The sequence below is a fragment of the Corvus brachyrhynchos genome, unplaced genomic scaffold, assembly GCF_000691975.1.
Source record: "Corvus brachyrhynchos isolate BGI_N302 unplaced genomic scaffold, ASM69197v1 scaffold70, whole genome shotgun sequence".
NCBI lineage: Eukaryota > Metazoa > Chordata > Aves > Passeriformes > Corvidae > Corvus > Corvus brachyrhynchos.
In genome coordinates, this window is record NW_008236217.1 from 9,016,045 (window position 1) to 9,031,503 (window position 15,459).

Consider the following 15,459-nt stretch of genomic DNA (forward strand, 5'->3'; position numbering starts at 1 on the left):
TTTCATCATAAAAACATGCTTGTCCACTTTTTCAAAAGCTATATGAATTATCTCAAACACCTTATAATTTCTGAGGTCAATTTTCATTTCCCCCCAATCAATAACATACTTACTGTGCAATATAATAATATGAATAGCAATATTTGGAAGCTTACAACATATTAGTTATATTCTTGACTTTTGCAATTTTCTTCCATTTTAAATGGTAAAGAAAGCTTAAATGTATTTGAGATGCAGATACTAAAAAAACCCCCAAACATCTAAACCTGCCAGTTAAGTATCAAGTGGAATGTACAAAGCACAGGAGAAGTTCACAACAGCTGTACTTAGTAAGACTTTCAAAGCAAATGTGATATAAATAGGTACTGCAGCAAACAATTCAAATGTGCTGAAGTGTGAATCCTCAGTATGGCGTGAATAGACTTCCCCTAATCTAACTCTGTGTTCTGACAGAGTATAAACCTCTGACCCAAATGTTCACTGCCACATAGCTTTCAGCTCAAGACAGCTGGCTTGTCCTATGCCACAGGCTGCGGCCCTGTGGTTGCTTTCACTTAGCTGGTAACCCAGTCACTCCGCAGTGCAACTGCATGCTGAATGCACAGGCACTGACAGCTTCCTCCAACTTTCCCAAAATTTTTCCAATGTGCTCTTAATCATACTGTGACACATGAGCCAATGATATTTCTAAAGCAGAGTTACCCTGTGTAGCTTTACAGTGTGACTACTAACAGGATAGCAAGCTACCCCACAAGGGTTCTGACTCATCAGAGGGTCCTCTCTACACAGGGAGGGCCAGCAAGGCATGATCCCAGACATTTTCTCTGTCCCTTTTTCACAGATACTCCCCAGACACCTCCTGAAGTATCTCAACAAATTAAAAGCAGCAGCAGCAGTTCACTATTTAAACACCAGACTGTAACGCGCAACCTGCAACAGCTCAGCACTTGCAGCACCTGAAGCTTAGATCTATGTCAAGGGATGTGTGGGAAGTCCGAAGCGTCCTCCAGATTGGTGACAGCCAGCCACATACATCCAAGTTTCTAGCACCAGGGCAACTTGGCATGGCTATGGTGTGCCTCCACACACCACCCATATACAGGTTAGCACCCCCTGTGCTTTGAGCCTCAGTTTGGTGTGACACATGAACAGCAAAAAGAACAGAGTGGCCAAACAGGTTCAAACAAACTGCTCCATTATTGTGCAACTTTAGGAATCTACTTCCACATTACTGTCTGGAGTGGGCCTGGTGACAAATTTTCCTATGTTGCAAGAGATGAGAAATAGTCCTTGCCTGGATGGTATTTGGCTGTGTTAAAACACTGAGGTATCTCAGCAAGTCCCACCTTTTAGATACAGGCCCAGGCTTACCCTAGGTGAATGCATGTCTTTCAGCTGTCTTGCACTCCCCTGGCTTAGGCACTGGTAGGATTAGCACAAGGCTGACTATTCCTGATCAGAGTCCGCTGAGTTGTGCTTCCTTAAGCAACTCCCAGCCTGATACTTCAGAGATACCATCAAGATGCATAAATGGGCATTTAATTCTGCTGTAGCAGCTCAGCTGTTTTCAAAACCAAAATAAGCTCTTTCAACTGCCCCTAGCTAGAGAATACATAGATTGTGCTGCAGTTCCCAGAAGCTAACAAAATCTTCCAACTGGAGAGTACTCATAATGCCTCCTCCATGTGGCTACTCTAAAACCTTAGAGAGTTCATGTTACACCTTTATACAATGCTGGTTTTCTCAACCTGCATCCCAGGCAGGCATGCTCCAGGAAGGACCATTTGACTTTATAACCACAGCTACCAAGTTTTGCTTTATAGTCACAGATGCTTAACATCTTTCCTAGAGCTTCTTCAAAGACAGAGAAGCCACTCACTAAAGTCATATGCTGTGGCTGTTATCAAGAGTCAGCTGCTGCATTTTGCACTCAACTCTTCTCCCCACACTGTACCTTGGTTTTACAACTCTCCACTCTCTGAAGAGAAATGGGAGGAATCAAAGCTGGTGTTGCACCTCCCCTTATGATCTCAGAAATGGAGCATTTGGGCAGTGAGGCATATTACCTAACACCCACTGTTTCTCTTCAAGGTCAAAACCTCAAGGACACATCCCAGGAGCTCGCGTGTGTCAAGGCAAGATTCCACTAACATGAGAGCCAACATGCCATCATGAACTGGCCCCCTTTTTTTTTTTCCTTTTTCCCCAAAATAGAAAAGGTGTCATTTAATAGTAACAAGCTAAAAAACAAGAAGGCAAAAAAGCAAGGAGGCAAGAAGGAGGAAGATGGACTAAAGCCTGCTTATAGTTTAGGTGTGGTGCTACAGCATTTGCACTCTACTGAAAATCATGATCTCTGTGGTCGTAACTTTTTCAAATTTCCATATAAAAACCATGAGCAAAAATAAGGATGCCAAAATCTGAGTCATCTGGCAACTGTGGTTTGCAGTCCCGTCAGTAAAAACTGGCAATGATTAAAGCTGCTGCTCCCTCTGCCTCTATGGCGAATTAAAGCTTGAAGAATCAATGATAATTTGGTTAACATCCAGATCATTGTAGAAACTGGGCAACAAGAAAAAGCAACTCCCACATGGGGCTCCTATTGCCTGAAGATCTGTGTAATTTTGGAGCTATTCATCACAAAACATGACTGCTCTGCAAAGTCCTAATTCAAGCAGAAACAGAGTTCTTCTGTGGCTACTAAACCCTGATTTCTCTGGTACATCTAGCAGTGCTTCAGATACTCTAAACATTCATGGCACTGCACAAACTGTTCCCTAGCCAGCTACATTTTCTTAAGATGCTCCCTTCTTTCTGCAACCTTAAGCATCGATGAACTGAAGCTCTATTTCTACAGGTAGGTAATTCCTCTCCACTTCAAAAGTCTTACCCGCATCTTACTACCAAGAAGAACTCATTAGTTGAACTTCAGATAGTTTTTTTCAGCCTCTGAGTCACAAGTGACTGGAAAAGTCACTTGGAGGAATTCATAACTATTTTTTAGTTTGTTTCACCATTCAACACAACTCTAACACATACACACATGAGCCTAAAATAAGCAGGAAAGCTAAACACAGGCATGCTTGACTGTGCATGAAGATAATGCCATTCCCTAAGCTTAGGTTTACACTTTCCTATCCATCATCTACACGTATTTTTAACTAATCTAGTCTGTATTCCTGAGGGCTCCTGGAAAAGAGTACAGATTTTCATGAATGATATCTCTGTCATGAGCTTATAATATGGAAATAAGTCTTACTGGTTCAGAAGGCAAAGAAGTCATGAAGGTTTGGTATAAAAGAGCTCAACTGTGCTGAAAGAGGCTCAGCAGTAGCAGCAGTATGATGCACACATGGTACTGCTATAAAACAAAGTCCTTCCTGGGTAAAGCACTCAGAGACACTGAAAGTATTGTTTCGAATCCACATATTTTTCCCCATGCGTGCCTGGGCTCCTATGCCAATATTTTATATAACTGAAGGAAGTACTGAATATTCCCACTGGAAGACTGAAATTCTGGCTGACCCTGTGCTGGTGCACAAAAGCCACCCCAAGCCACATCACCTCTTTGTTACTTTGTCCAGACTCAAGCCTCTGCCCCATCTCCACAGTCCTGGAGTGCTAAACTGTGTATTGCCACCACCGCTTCATGTGTTTTCCAATGCCAAGGAAAAGGAAGGATTATATCCTTGAAATTCATCTGCTAAGACAGTAGGGGGAATTTATTCCGCTCCCTATAAAGTGCAGTAGGGAGCAATTACTCTCAGGGCAGCCGCAGAGGATTCTGACCAAGGGACCACAAGGTTTCCTGGGACTCCCACTCCTGCATGACCCATCTACAAATCCCTGTCACAAGCTGTTAGCTAAAACCACAGTACAGGCATAAATAAAGGAGTGTCACATGATTAACTGTGATTGAAATTGATAGGTGCTTTGCCTGAGCTAATAGCTAATGACTCTGGGATTCAGCTCAAAAGACTGCATTTCACATACCACAATAGCAGAAGTGAATGGATACACTGTTTAACTTTCTGTAAACCATTCAACAGGCACAGACCTTGGATTGTTGCTTCTTTTTTTTCCTATAGGCACGACAAACAGAGCAAGAAACCTCAAACTTAATAAACTGTATTACAGAAACAATTAACAGACATACTTAATTAGCTCACTGACCAGCTGAATGACAGGTTGTTACAAATGAAGAGTGTTATCCCATGTAGCACTGGCTCACTAACAGGCATTGTCTCATAAGCAGAAGAGAGAAACTTAAATACTTCCAGACTTTCTAGAAGAACTGGTAAAGAATTTGTTTTGGCTTAAGCAGAACATTCTTCATAAGCAAGTAAAAATTATCCAGCTTTCTTCTATTTGAGTAATTAAAACAATGTTTGGTGTTTTTGGTATCTGATACATTTTTAATCTTCTGGTATTTCAGAGTATTGATCTTGCAAAGAAACTATTGCGAATGAAGCATTAATCCTGGAAATGAATCCACACCAATTTCTGACAGTCTATTTGTTTAAGAACTTCAGAAGCCAAACCATGAGCTTCAAGGAATTCCAGACAGTTATTTTATTTTATGAGATGGTATTTTTAAGACTATTCTAAAGAAAAGAGGTTTTAAAAGTGCTCTAAGAGAAAAAGTACCAGATGAAGCACAAAATTGTATCATTTCTCCTGCCTAAAGAAGATAAATACGAAGTTCATTTCATACAGCTGTCAAAAAAAGAAAATACCTGAAATTTACCTCCACAGGAAATGTTTTCTTAAATACGAAGTTCGACAGGGATGCTTATACAGTTGAATGAATAACTTCAACAGGCATGTTACTACTGTCATCACCTCCACACTACACACACTATGATCATATTGCATACAGTAGTATCAATATGTTAGGTTAGGCATTAAGGGCAATCAACATATTTTGCCGTTCTGATTTCTAACTCAAAAACTTTGATGCATTTGTTTAATATTTCCCATCATGAAAAACTCACCAATTATCTAAGTCCAGTTTCTAAAAACTTTATGTATATTCTCAAAGTTAAGTAGCTGATCAGTGTGTGCACTTGTCTGAATGAAGTAAATGCTTAATGATTTGCAGTCAGAATCTTGACCATGATATGATGTTGATAATTTCTGACCTTTTCCAGCTGCCACCTATCACTTGGCTTTATTTTGTATTCTAGTAAGTTTGACAGCAGTTTGTTTGACAGGGTGTTGCTCAAACCAAAACAAGTGTTTCCTGTAAAAGACATTACTGAAACAAAGTATTAAATAAACTATCTCCAAATGTATCCCGCTCAAGACGTTGATTAACTAATATCTGTTGATCAGACATACTAAGCGGCATTTGAAACACATTTGAACACATATGTGAGAGTTTTGATTGCACTGAAATATGGACAACCCTTATAATTTTCAAAAATCTTTCCTAGTGTTCACCATTAATGTTATTTAGCTCAATTAAAACCATTCATCTATCAAAATATGCTTCTGTTGTTTGCTATAGATGTAATATTGTGATTTTCTTCAATATGATTTTCCGAAGTATCATTATAATCCACCAAATTTCACTTCACAATACCAAAACAGCCCCAATTCAGGCATCCTTTTGAACAGAGCTGTAACAAGTATGGATCTTTTGTGCCACACCTTTTTAAGCATTTTGCAAGGGAAGCACAAAGCATCATATAGCAAACCACTGACAAGTGAGGAACAGAATGTATACCCAATATGGCAACCTGGTACTGACTTGAATTTAAAATACCACAAGAAAAAGGGGGGATCAGAAGACAGTATTTCTAAAATTCTTGCAGTGATCATTTCAGAGATGATCCTCTCAGCAGTTACATGAGGAGGAATGAACAAACATAGGCAGACAGGACTTCATAGCCAGCTTCTCTTCTGGACATTTTGCGATGTGTTCCCTTCATTAAGGTAAGCAACTTCAGTATCTCTCTACAGAATAACAACTCTTTTTTTTGTTTTTAAACTACAGATGCTGAGATCACTAGAAGTCTCCTTCGGTAAATCTAGCACCCAAAAATAGCTGCTGAAGAGAACAGCATTACATGTGAATCTAGACAGAAAGAGCATGATTTAGATGAATTTTTTGAAATATCAGCTTCTCCAATTTCTTACTGTTTTGCAAAAAATACCACAATTTTTACATTGAAGGGAAGAAGAGATCCAAACAATTTTGGGAAAAAACCCCCACTTTTTCAAGCGATAATACTGCAATGCAGTAACCATAGGAAAACACTTGAATATACTTAGTAAACACTTCAAAGTGATCCTAAGGGGTGGAAAAAGTAGTGCTTAATTACCTTTATATGAATTTTGACAGACAGTAGATAAGTGCATTCTTTTCTTGATTTAAATGCAAAGAAATTATATGCAAGATCAACAGGACTCAAGAATACCAACACAATCTTTACTAGGTACACCACTGACGCTGTAAAGTATTTTGGGAAATAACAAGATATTCTGTGTCATAATAAAGGCATTTTTATTAGAATTAAAATGAAAATCATCTGAAGAGGAGGAATTAAAGAAGAGAAACAAAATCTTCCTTATTTGCTTGCTTTTTGACTAGGACTTAGTGAATCAGTGGTCTAAGATGACCAACTCCTTGGATTTCAGAAATAAAGGACGACATGGCTGTAAAATATTTTGCAGGACACTATGCCCAGTCTCCAGCTTTTGAAGGCATCATAACATAGAGTAGTCTCCAGAAATTTACTGTTCTGCATCTTAATTGGAATTTTATCCTACTGCTTCCATTATGTCTATTTCCCAACTTCAAGTCTCTATTTCCTCCATGTAATTTTCTATATAGCAATCTGCAAGTTTAGGTAAAGGTTTGTTTCCTATATCTTTATGTCAATAGCAAGTTTCTGGCCTGCAGATTAACTGTTTGGTTTATGACATACTCTGCAAAAATCCTTGTGGTACTAGGAAGGAGTATGATGAACCACAACTTTTGCATGGGACGTATCCTAATGAGCTATCATGTAACGTGATAAGCTGTCCTGGAGCAACCACCATTAACATCTCCCAGAGGAGAAATAATTGCTAAGCGTTCCACTCAGAGAAAAGAGAGGCAGCCAGGAAAAGTGAATTGACTTGAGAACAAAACAGAGCCATCCAAAACACTGTTTGCTCCCTATAATACTATTTAAAAATTCAAACAGTAATACTACTCTTGTAGTTATCTTTCCACTTCACAGTGCTGAGGACACTTCAGAAAACAACCACAGTTAAGCAACATATACATACATGTGTAAATGTATTTATGAAAATGTATGCCTTTGTTTATCTAGTCTTATTAAACTACGAAAATTCATTCCTCTTGCCCCTCTCACTCCCCCTGTCCTGAGCTGGTGGACTGACATATTTTCATACACCTTTTACTAGCCTGTCCTCACAGTTGCTGCCTGTGGTTACAGTCACTTATGTTACTATAGGCACCTAAGAGAAGAGGTGGTCTGAAAGAATTCATATGTCATTAATGAAAAGTGATTGTAGGCCTGACAATATGACCAGGTTCTTCAACTATCAGTGCCACAATGTCCTCTGAGCTTCAGTTCAAGGTGGCTCCAGTTGCTAACTGAAACAGTATGCACTCGCTTGGAAATTCACTGCAGAAAACGCACTCTCTCTGCCCTGGAATTTGAGTATCCTACTGTTTTTGAATGAGATACATTAAGGGAATTTAACTAAGGTGAGGCAAGGAAGAATGTGCTGGGAGATGAAAAGTATTCCACAGAAAAGTATGAAAAAAACCTCAAAGCACTAAAATCAAAAGACCTGTAATTGAAGAGCAGTTGAAATTCAAGGAAGAAGAAGAAGAGAACAAGGGATGGAGAGAAACATAGAATGGTAGAGGTTACACATGCACACAAAACCACAAAAGAGAGTCTGATACTGTTTTAATCCTGTCCGCTAATTTTAGCGTGGACCAAAAGTACGTTCAGCAAAGCCTTATTAACTTAGTTGACTTGTCTACAAGAGGCCACACACAAATCCTTCCACCAATCTGCTCTACAGACAGTAAAGTCATCTCAGGATCCCAGGATATTTAATAAAACATTTCTGAAGCCAAATACACAGTCCACCCTGCAAAAAAATGTATAAACACTGATGATTGTTTAATGAAGTATGGATATCAAAATTATGCAGCATTCAATTCCAGAAAGGACTTGCTACTAATAGCTACACATTGCTACTAATCGGGAAAGCTCATTTTAGTATCTCATCTGAACAAATAAAGAGAATCCCCAGATATAGCAAAGCAAATATGAAAGAAACTGAAACGCTAATTCTTTTAGAATAGATCTATTAAGCAGTTTAAAAAAAAAGCTGTCTTTCGCAGTTTAAGGCATATTTACCATAAAAAGAAAGAATATGCATTGACTGACTGCAGGAAAAAAAATAACATTTCAGATTCAAATTTGAAAGGTGAATGAGTCACTTAGATCTATATTTATGGCAAAGCCTTAAAAGAATGCTCTACAAAATGCCTTCTACAACTCCAATTAAATTGAACAATTAACAGAAGGCCTCTGAAATCCTTACTATGCTCTTCTTCAGGATTGACACTGATCAATGAAATCTGTAAAAACTGAGAACACACACTATTCTGAACTAGGAGGCACTACCCTTTCTTGAGAGCACTGCAAAGACACATTTTTCAAGGGCAATACTGAAAAAAAAAGTTATAAAAATTGGTGATTAAGCATTTAGTAGGATTCCAAGTCAGACATGAGGGTAATGCAAGCTTATGTTCCCTTTTCTCCCCCCTTAAAAGGAGCACATTACTGTCTTCCAGAGAGCAATGAGTAACCTTTAGATTTAAAATCATTGTAATGTGAGGGGCATGCATAGGACACAAAGTCTCAGTATGTCTTTCAAAATACCTCACTCATGAATGTGGCAGAAAGAACACACAGGAAACTGATTAAGCATGAGAGGCAGGAGATAAAAGAGCACTCACTGCCAGGTCTAAGACCAAGAAATTAATTTTGTATTCCTTTATATATGAGTACAAAGAGAAATACAAAAAAATAATAAACAACTATTATTATCACACTTATTTCCAGATTTTTAGGATTGCACATTATGATGCAATGCTTTTTATATTACTCATTTTTAGGAAATAGAGAGAAATGGTTGTTTGGCACAGGCCCCGCTTAATTTTTTCATGTAAAATCCATGACCTTTCATTTGACCATGTGCTTCAACACTTGTTGAAAAAAGCATTGAAGGTTTTACTATTCTTGACACAGACAAGCACGAAGAACTCACCAGTGTAAATTAGACTGTAGATCCCAAATCAACCATTCAACAATTTGTGAATCCTAGCCTCTAATGTTCCACATTGAAACTTAACCCTGGTCTTCTCTTGGCGTGTGATGACATTTAAATTAACTTCTTCCCTTACATTTTTCAGAATGAATTACATTTAAGCATCCTCATGTCAATTCCTTAGAGATGGCAGGTGACTGAGACTAAGGCACTTTGATTTCAAGTTCAACATTCTGCCCATGACAGGAGGAGTTCAGTACCTTAGGATCTGACAACTATGGGGGGGGGAAGGCAGGGGTTGCACACAGAGCCTTTAAAAAATTCACTGACAGCTGGAAGAAATGGCCAGAAGAAACACTTGTAAAGGGAATTTTTCTCCAGTCCTGCATCTCGGTAATGATGGGTGATGTCCCTTTGAGGGGAAGGCAGACCATGCTCTGTGCTGGAGACATCTTTGGATAATTTTGCTGCCAACATCTAACAAGCATTTGTGAAATATACTGGAAATATATACAATTTTTGATGCTTGAAAATTGGCTAACTTTGAGCACGTATTACTGGAAGGACCAGAAGCAAAGCAGCCTTTGTGATAAACTTGAAATTCAAATCTTCAGTGATAGAGTCATTAAGTATTTTTTAGCCTGAAAAACAACATACTTATTCTCTAACATCACATCCCAAAACGAGTGATTTCTCCTGAAACCTCAAACAGTATTTCAGTCTGAGACATGCATTCACCTTAAAGACATTTGATCTGAAAAGTCAAATTTCAGAAGGGTAATAAGCAATAAATAAAAGGGTTTTACTGACTTCTTAACAATCTTTTCACATATCCTTATCAAGTCTGGGTATATGCAAATATAAAAATGTGTTGCTATTAAAATGCTTTTAGGATTGAAAGAAGATACATAATTCTGAATAATCATATGTAAAACATGATGTGAACATATTATTTTTAACTGAACTAAGGTTTCTAGCCAACACTCAGTTGGCTTTCATGATTTTTCTACCCCATTCAGTGGTCACATTACAACAGATTCAAAACATTAGCCTAAAGTACTGTATAACACAAAGCTGTGGCATAGGAATTTCCATGAGGAAAAAAAAAGCTATGGATAAATTAATTGAAATCAAAATTTCAGGTACCCAGGTCCATAGAAAATAAAGACATTAGCTTGAAGGACAAAGAGGTTCAGAGAAATGTTATTTTATAAAAATTTTACATTCTCAAAGTAATTTTTTTGCAGAAAAGAATGTCGAATATGTCCTTTCCCTCCAATTGTTGGATTTTAAATTTTTTTTTAAAGCTACCTGTCTCACAAGCCTTAGCAAACATTTCTTACCTGTGTCCCAACAGTCTCCTGAAAGCAGCGCCCAAGCTGAGTTTTAACTGAAACAGGAAACATATGAGGAATGGGTTGTTGATTTGTGTAAGTTGTATGTCCCTTCTGGGTCTTCTGATACGGAAGACCTTGGTAAGAGACCTGTGGATGTACTGGCTGAGGTACTTTCGCTTTTTGTCCTGTTGCTGTGCTGTCAATTCTCGACACTTGATGGATCTGAACTGAGGCTTCAGGGGGATGTTTCACATGGATATTCACTATGTTAGGAGGGAACTTCACTAAAATAATTGAAGGAAAAACACATAAGAGAAATTGGTAATAAAATATGTGAAAAAGATATCTTAGGCACCTCTAAAACATTTCTTTTTCGTACATAGAATTTTTACAGAGTGCCTTAAAGTGACTGAAATATAAATGAGGCCCAAATTTGGGGGTTAGAGGGAAGGCTTAAAGAACACATAGAGTCTCATTAACAAAGCAAGAAAATGAAAAATCTTCATGTAGGAAAGAACAACATTATAGGATTGTAAAGACTGCTAGATAAACATGGATGTCCAAATTGGCTGGTATGACATTAATATTTGTGGTCATACTGTGTAATAAGAATCCCATTCAAAGATCCAGAACTCAAACTCTACTGGGTTATTTTTGGATATATATTAAGCTTCATTTTCTTTTTCAGATCCATCATCTTTCTCTGGAACACAGAAAAAGCTTCAGATTTCATCCCTTGACCTTTATATACCTGCCAAGTCCTAAGTTTGCCCCTGCAAGAGTTGCCAGCATCTCAACCATCTAAAATCACCACTCCCTTTGTTGAACTTTGAATTCAGGGTTTGGCAGATAAAGAGGGAGGAAATGATATTCAGACACTTCCGTTTTTAAATATGGTTGTAGCTTTAAGTCTGGGTATGTAGACTGAGACCCTCCAGCCAACGCAATCTGCACAGAACTGCTTGTGACCCTTAAGCCACTTTTCACTGGAACACAAAACGCCCTTTGAAGACATAAATTATTATTATTGGGGTGGGCAGGGAGGAGAGGTGTGTAACAAGCTGTACAGTTTGTAAGCTGCATAACTAAGTTAGCATTTGCTTTGTCTAGCTGGGCCTCTCTTGTCAGCGAGTAGTGCACAGGCTACTTGAGGCCAGACAATCCATCAGAGGTAAGACCCCTTCCAAACACCAAGAACCAACAAGTATCTTTTGACACAGCTTTCTCTATGATGCACACTGGATTGTTGAGACTTCTGGATTGTCTCTTTGTCTCCCGGAGTTTGACCTATTCTTTGGAACTTGATTAGGCATTTTCAGCTCCACTGCTCAGGAGGCGTATTTCATTTATTTGAGCTACTTTAAAATTATAATATTTTGGAGAAAGTGCTTTTGGTTTTTGACATTATTTTCATTTCTCTAGGCACATTATCAATATTAACTGGTCTCATATAGGAATTCCTTAAAAGAAATAGACTTATTTTTACACTGACTGCATTTCATACTCAGACAGAAACATCAGGAATAAAATGGTAGAAAGTCAGCAAATTATGGCTGCAGGGCCAAGATGTTGCCTGTAGCTGAACAATCTACAACCAAAATGTATGCTATGTGAGGTCTGCTAAAGGCAAACCCACAGGGGAAAGATTCAGTGTTACAAGCAGAAGCAGTTAAGGTCCTTCTCAGGCTGTTGGACTGGGTTTGCAGCCCAAGACAAGACTGCACAGTCTGTCTGTAAAAAGAACAAAACTCACCCCAGCATTTTTATGTATGAAGAGGGACCCCTTCAACTAGTTTCTCTAGCTGCTAAATCTAAAAAAATTCTTAGTTTTCAAAAGAAATCACTGAATTGCTCTGCTTTAGTGTCTCAGTCCATCCAGAGATGTTCAGATGCTGAAAGTGTAAAATTTAGGCTGGATTCTCCCATGCAGTACTATTATCACAATCCTCTCCAGGTCTTGGATCACTGCCAAGATGTGCTCATTTTTATTCCTGCCAGCCATTTCAGGATGAATTGTTTTATTCTTTCCTTTAAAGAAATGAAATATTCGTCTCTCAACATCCAACATCCTCATTTGGACATGGAAAGAGAAGAAAAGGCATTGTGACTGCTAATGATTCCTATGAGGATTTGAAGGTCAGGAAAAAAATATTCAAGAGGTCAGACTCTTTAGCAATGGGAAACCTATTGTGCACTTTAAGAGAGGAACTCTAAATCTGAAGAATAACTGTGTCTTATAAATTTGGGGGTGGTGGTCCACTGTATCATCTATAATTATTTCATCTGGAATTACATAGGCACAGAAATAAACTGCTGCTCTGCTAAATGTTTAGGTAATTATATCCTCTTCTTCAGATGGAAGAGATACTCAAAAGTACTAACAAAATATTGCATTTCCAGGATACTGTCAACAGTTCCTTCACAGCTATGTCCCTTTCTGAATACAGAATTACTACCTTAGATTATATTTATCGCAAATATCTAAATAGTTCGGCCTGTTTTAGCAAAGTTATTCAGAAACTCTTTGCCAGAAACTGAGCCTCCTCACACCTTCCCCTATATATTTTCTTTTTATTCAGAGATACCAACCTTGGAGAGATAACTGTAAAATTACCCTTGACCAAAAATCAATCTGGCAATTCAAACAAGCAAACAAAATTCACATTAGGTCATGTGTTGAGAATCTGAATTGCAGGGGTCACTCCATATAGACAAGACCTCACCCAGATAAAATCCTAGCTAGAGTCATAGGACACATAAGAAATAAATTCAACACTTCTCTTCAAAGTCATCAGAAGTTTTCACCTCACAACAAAAGTATTAGGGGAAACAGAGATCTGAAGCTGAATAAACTTTCTTTGACTGGGAAAATTTGATTAACTTTACAGGTTTCCTTTCTTCTTATCCTCTGTCCTCTTCACAGCATTGGCAGTAGGAAAACCCTACTTTACTTTTTAAAATTCTTTTTCTTAATGATACTGTTATTTGACCTGGAAGGAATTTAAGTGAATTCCTTAAGAGAAGTCTATTTAAGTGAATCACACCATGGCCTATCTACACTAAAAGTTCACCACAAAATTAACTTATAAGACTCCACCAAATCGTGTAAGATAAACATGGCTTGTATTTTTAGTTTTATATTAGATTTATTTTTTTTTTAATGTTGAAAAGCATGGTCTCTTCCCTCCACTAGTAACCATGGAATCACTTGCAACTCTCTGTCTAGGTATACTGCAATTTATGGAATCTGTTCAACCACAACTGTTATCTTTTTGAACAGGTCTACACTTCTGGAAGAAACCCCCTGCATTATCCCTCGACTCTGCAATCTGCCTTAAATTCCGCCATAAAGCAAAGTAAATTTACCTATAAAGTCTTTTCAATAACACTGTTATTTCTTATTATTTCAGATATTGAGCAAAATATGTTCTAGATATTCTGGTGACATTCAAGTTGTGGTGTCAATATTTGATACATGTAGATGTAGCACTATTATTACTGGTTGAATACCCAAAATAGTTTGTTAAAATCAACAAGTTAAAAATATCTATCAAGAAAGACGTTACCTTTTACACCTTGCTGTCCAGACATTGTCAGTGGTAAAGTATGAGTGGAGTGGATAACTTGAGATCCTACAGCCTTGTTCACCTGTTGCGGGTGATGGTAGAGCTTTGGAGAACCAGCAGTCTGCACGGGAATCTGACAAAGTTTACCAGTGTAATTAGGAGGGCACTGGCATTTATCTCTAGAACTACACTGGCCTCCATTCATGCATGGAAGGTGGCAAATAACTGAAATGAAAACAGAAATAAACATTTTGTTAATGACTTCAGTATTATCTGGCCACATATCACACACAAGTTGAAGAGGAAAGGAATAGGGCTGGAGAGCTTTGTCCTTCATTTGGACATCCGAGGACTGACTATCCATCTGACATGCACTTTCAACCACCTTGTGGTAGAACCACTTTCCTTTCCCTCCTTGTGATCTCTGACCTTTGCCTCGTTCACATCTTCTCTCCATGACAAACACAGTAAGCACATTCTTCCCTTAGATATCCCAGCCATTTTATTTCATTATGCTATTAAGCAAGACTCTTAATTAATATGGTGTCTGGCTCCACTTCTTAATCACACTTTGGTATAGATACTGTTATTTGTCAGCCTCCTGTTTCCGAAAATCCTGGACCACTTACCCTTCCCTGGGAGACTGGGAAAAAACTCACAAGAGAATAGAAAGTAGTGGGGACAAATATTTCATTTTGACTTTAAGCCTTGGTTGTTCTCTAGAAAACTATTTCTTGCAGAGGACCTAGATTTTTGCTCAACATTTATTTCTCAGATAAAAGAAGCTAGTATGTATCCACCCATGAAGATGATAAAAATATCAAGAGATTCTACTGAAATAATTTCATAGACAAACTCCAAAGCATTAAAACCTTGTAACTCCAATATAAAGACAAGGGTAATTATTTCTGTGCCAGGTAGCGCTTGCACGTGTACAGCAATATAAATTATCAGATGAAACATGAAAAATGTCAACATCAAATGAAAAATATTTCTCAATTCAGAGATACATGCAGTAATAGGCATGGTTCAGCACTTTCTAAAGATGTAGGATTTTATAATCATTCACAATGTAAATGAGCTGTCAGAATTTTCAAGAACTAAATGATGTGAAAACAACAGGAAAAATTCCGTAAGTTTCAGTTCAAGACAAACAAAGGTCGTTTTTGTCAGGAATCAAATAGTATTTGACAAGTAGTGTTCAGTATCCATTTGTCAGATTTAGGATAAGATTCTGACTTAAAAAAATA

The 15,459-nt window shown here is 37.9% G+C and overlaps 1 protein-coding gene across 8 annotated transcripts in view; it reads right to left on the reverse strand.

The window, feature by feature from the left end:
* The window catches only part of LTBP1 (latent transforming growth factor beta binding protein 1), a 191,972-nt gene that overhangs the window by 93,318 nt on the left and 83,195 nt on the right, over positions 1-15,459 (reverse strand). For 7 of the 8 annotated variants that reach the window (XM_017746464.1, XM_017746456.1, XM_017746452.1 and 4 more), the window contains 2 exons: positions 14,210-14,434; positions 10,650-10,927 (listed from right to left, as the gene is read on the reverse strand). In XM_017746464.1, coding sequence (XP_017601953.1) covers positions 10,650-10,927; positions 14,210-14,434 — 503 coding nt within the window. The remainder of the gene's footprint in view (positions 1-10,649; positions 10,928-14,209; positions 14,435-15,459) is intronic. The other variant, XM_017746460.1, reaches the window with a different exon arrangement.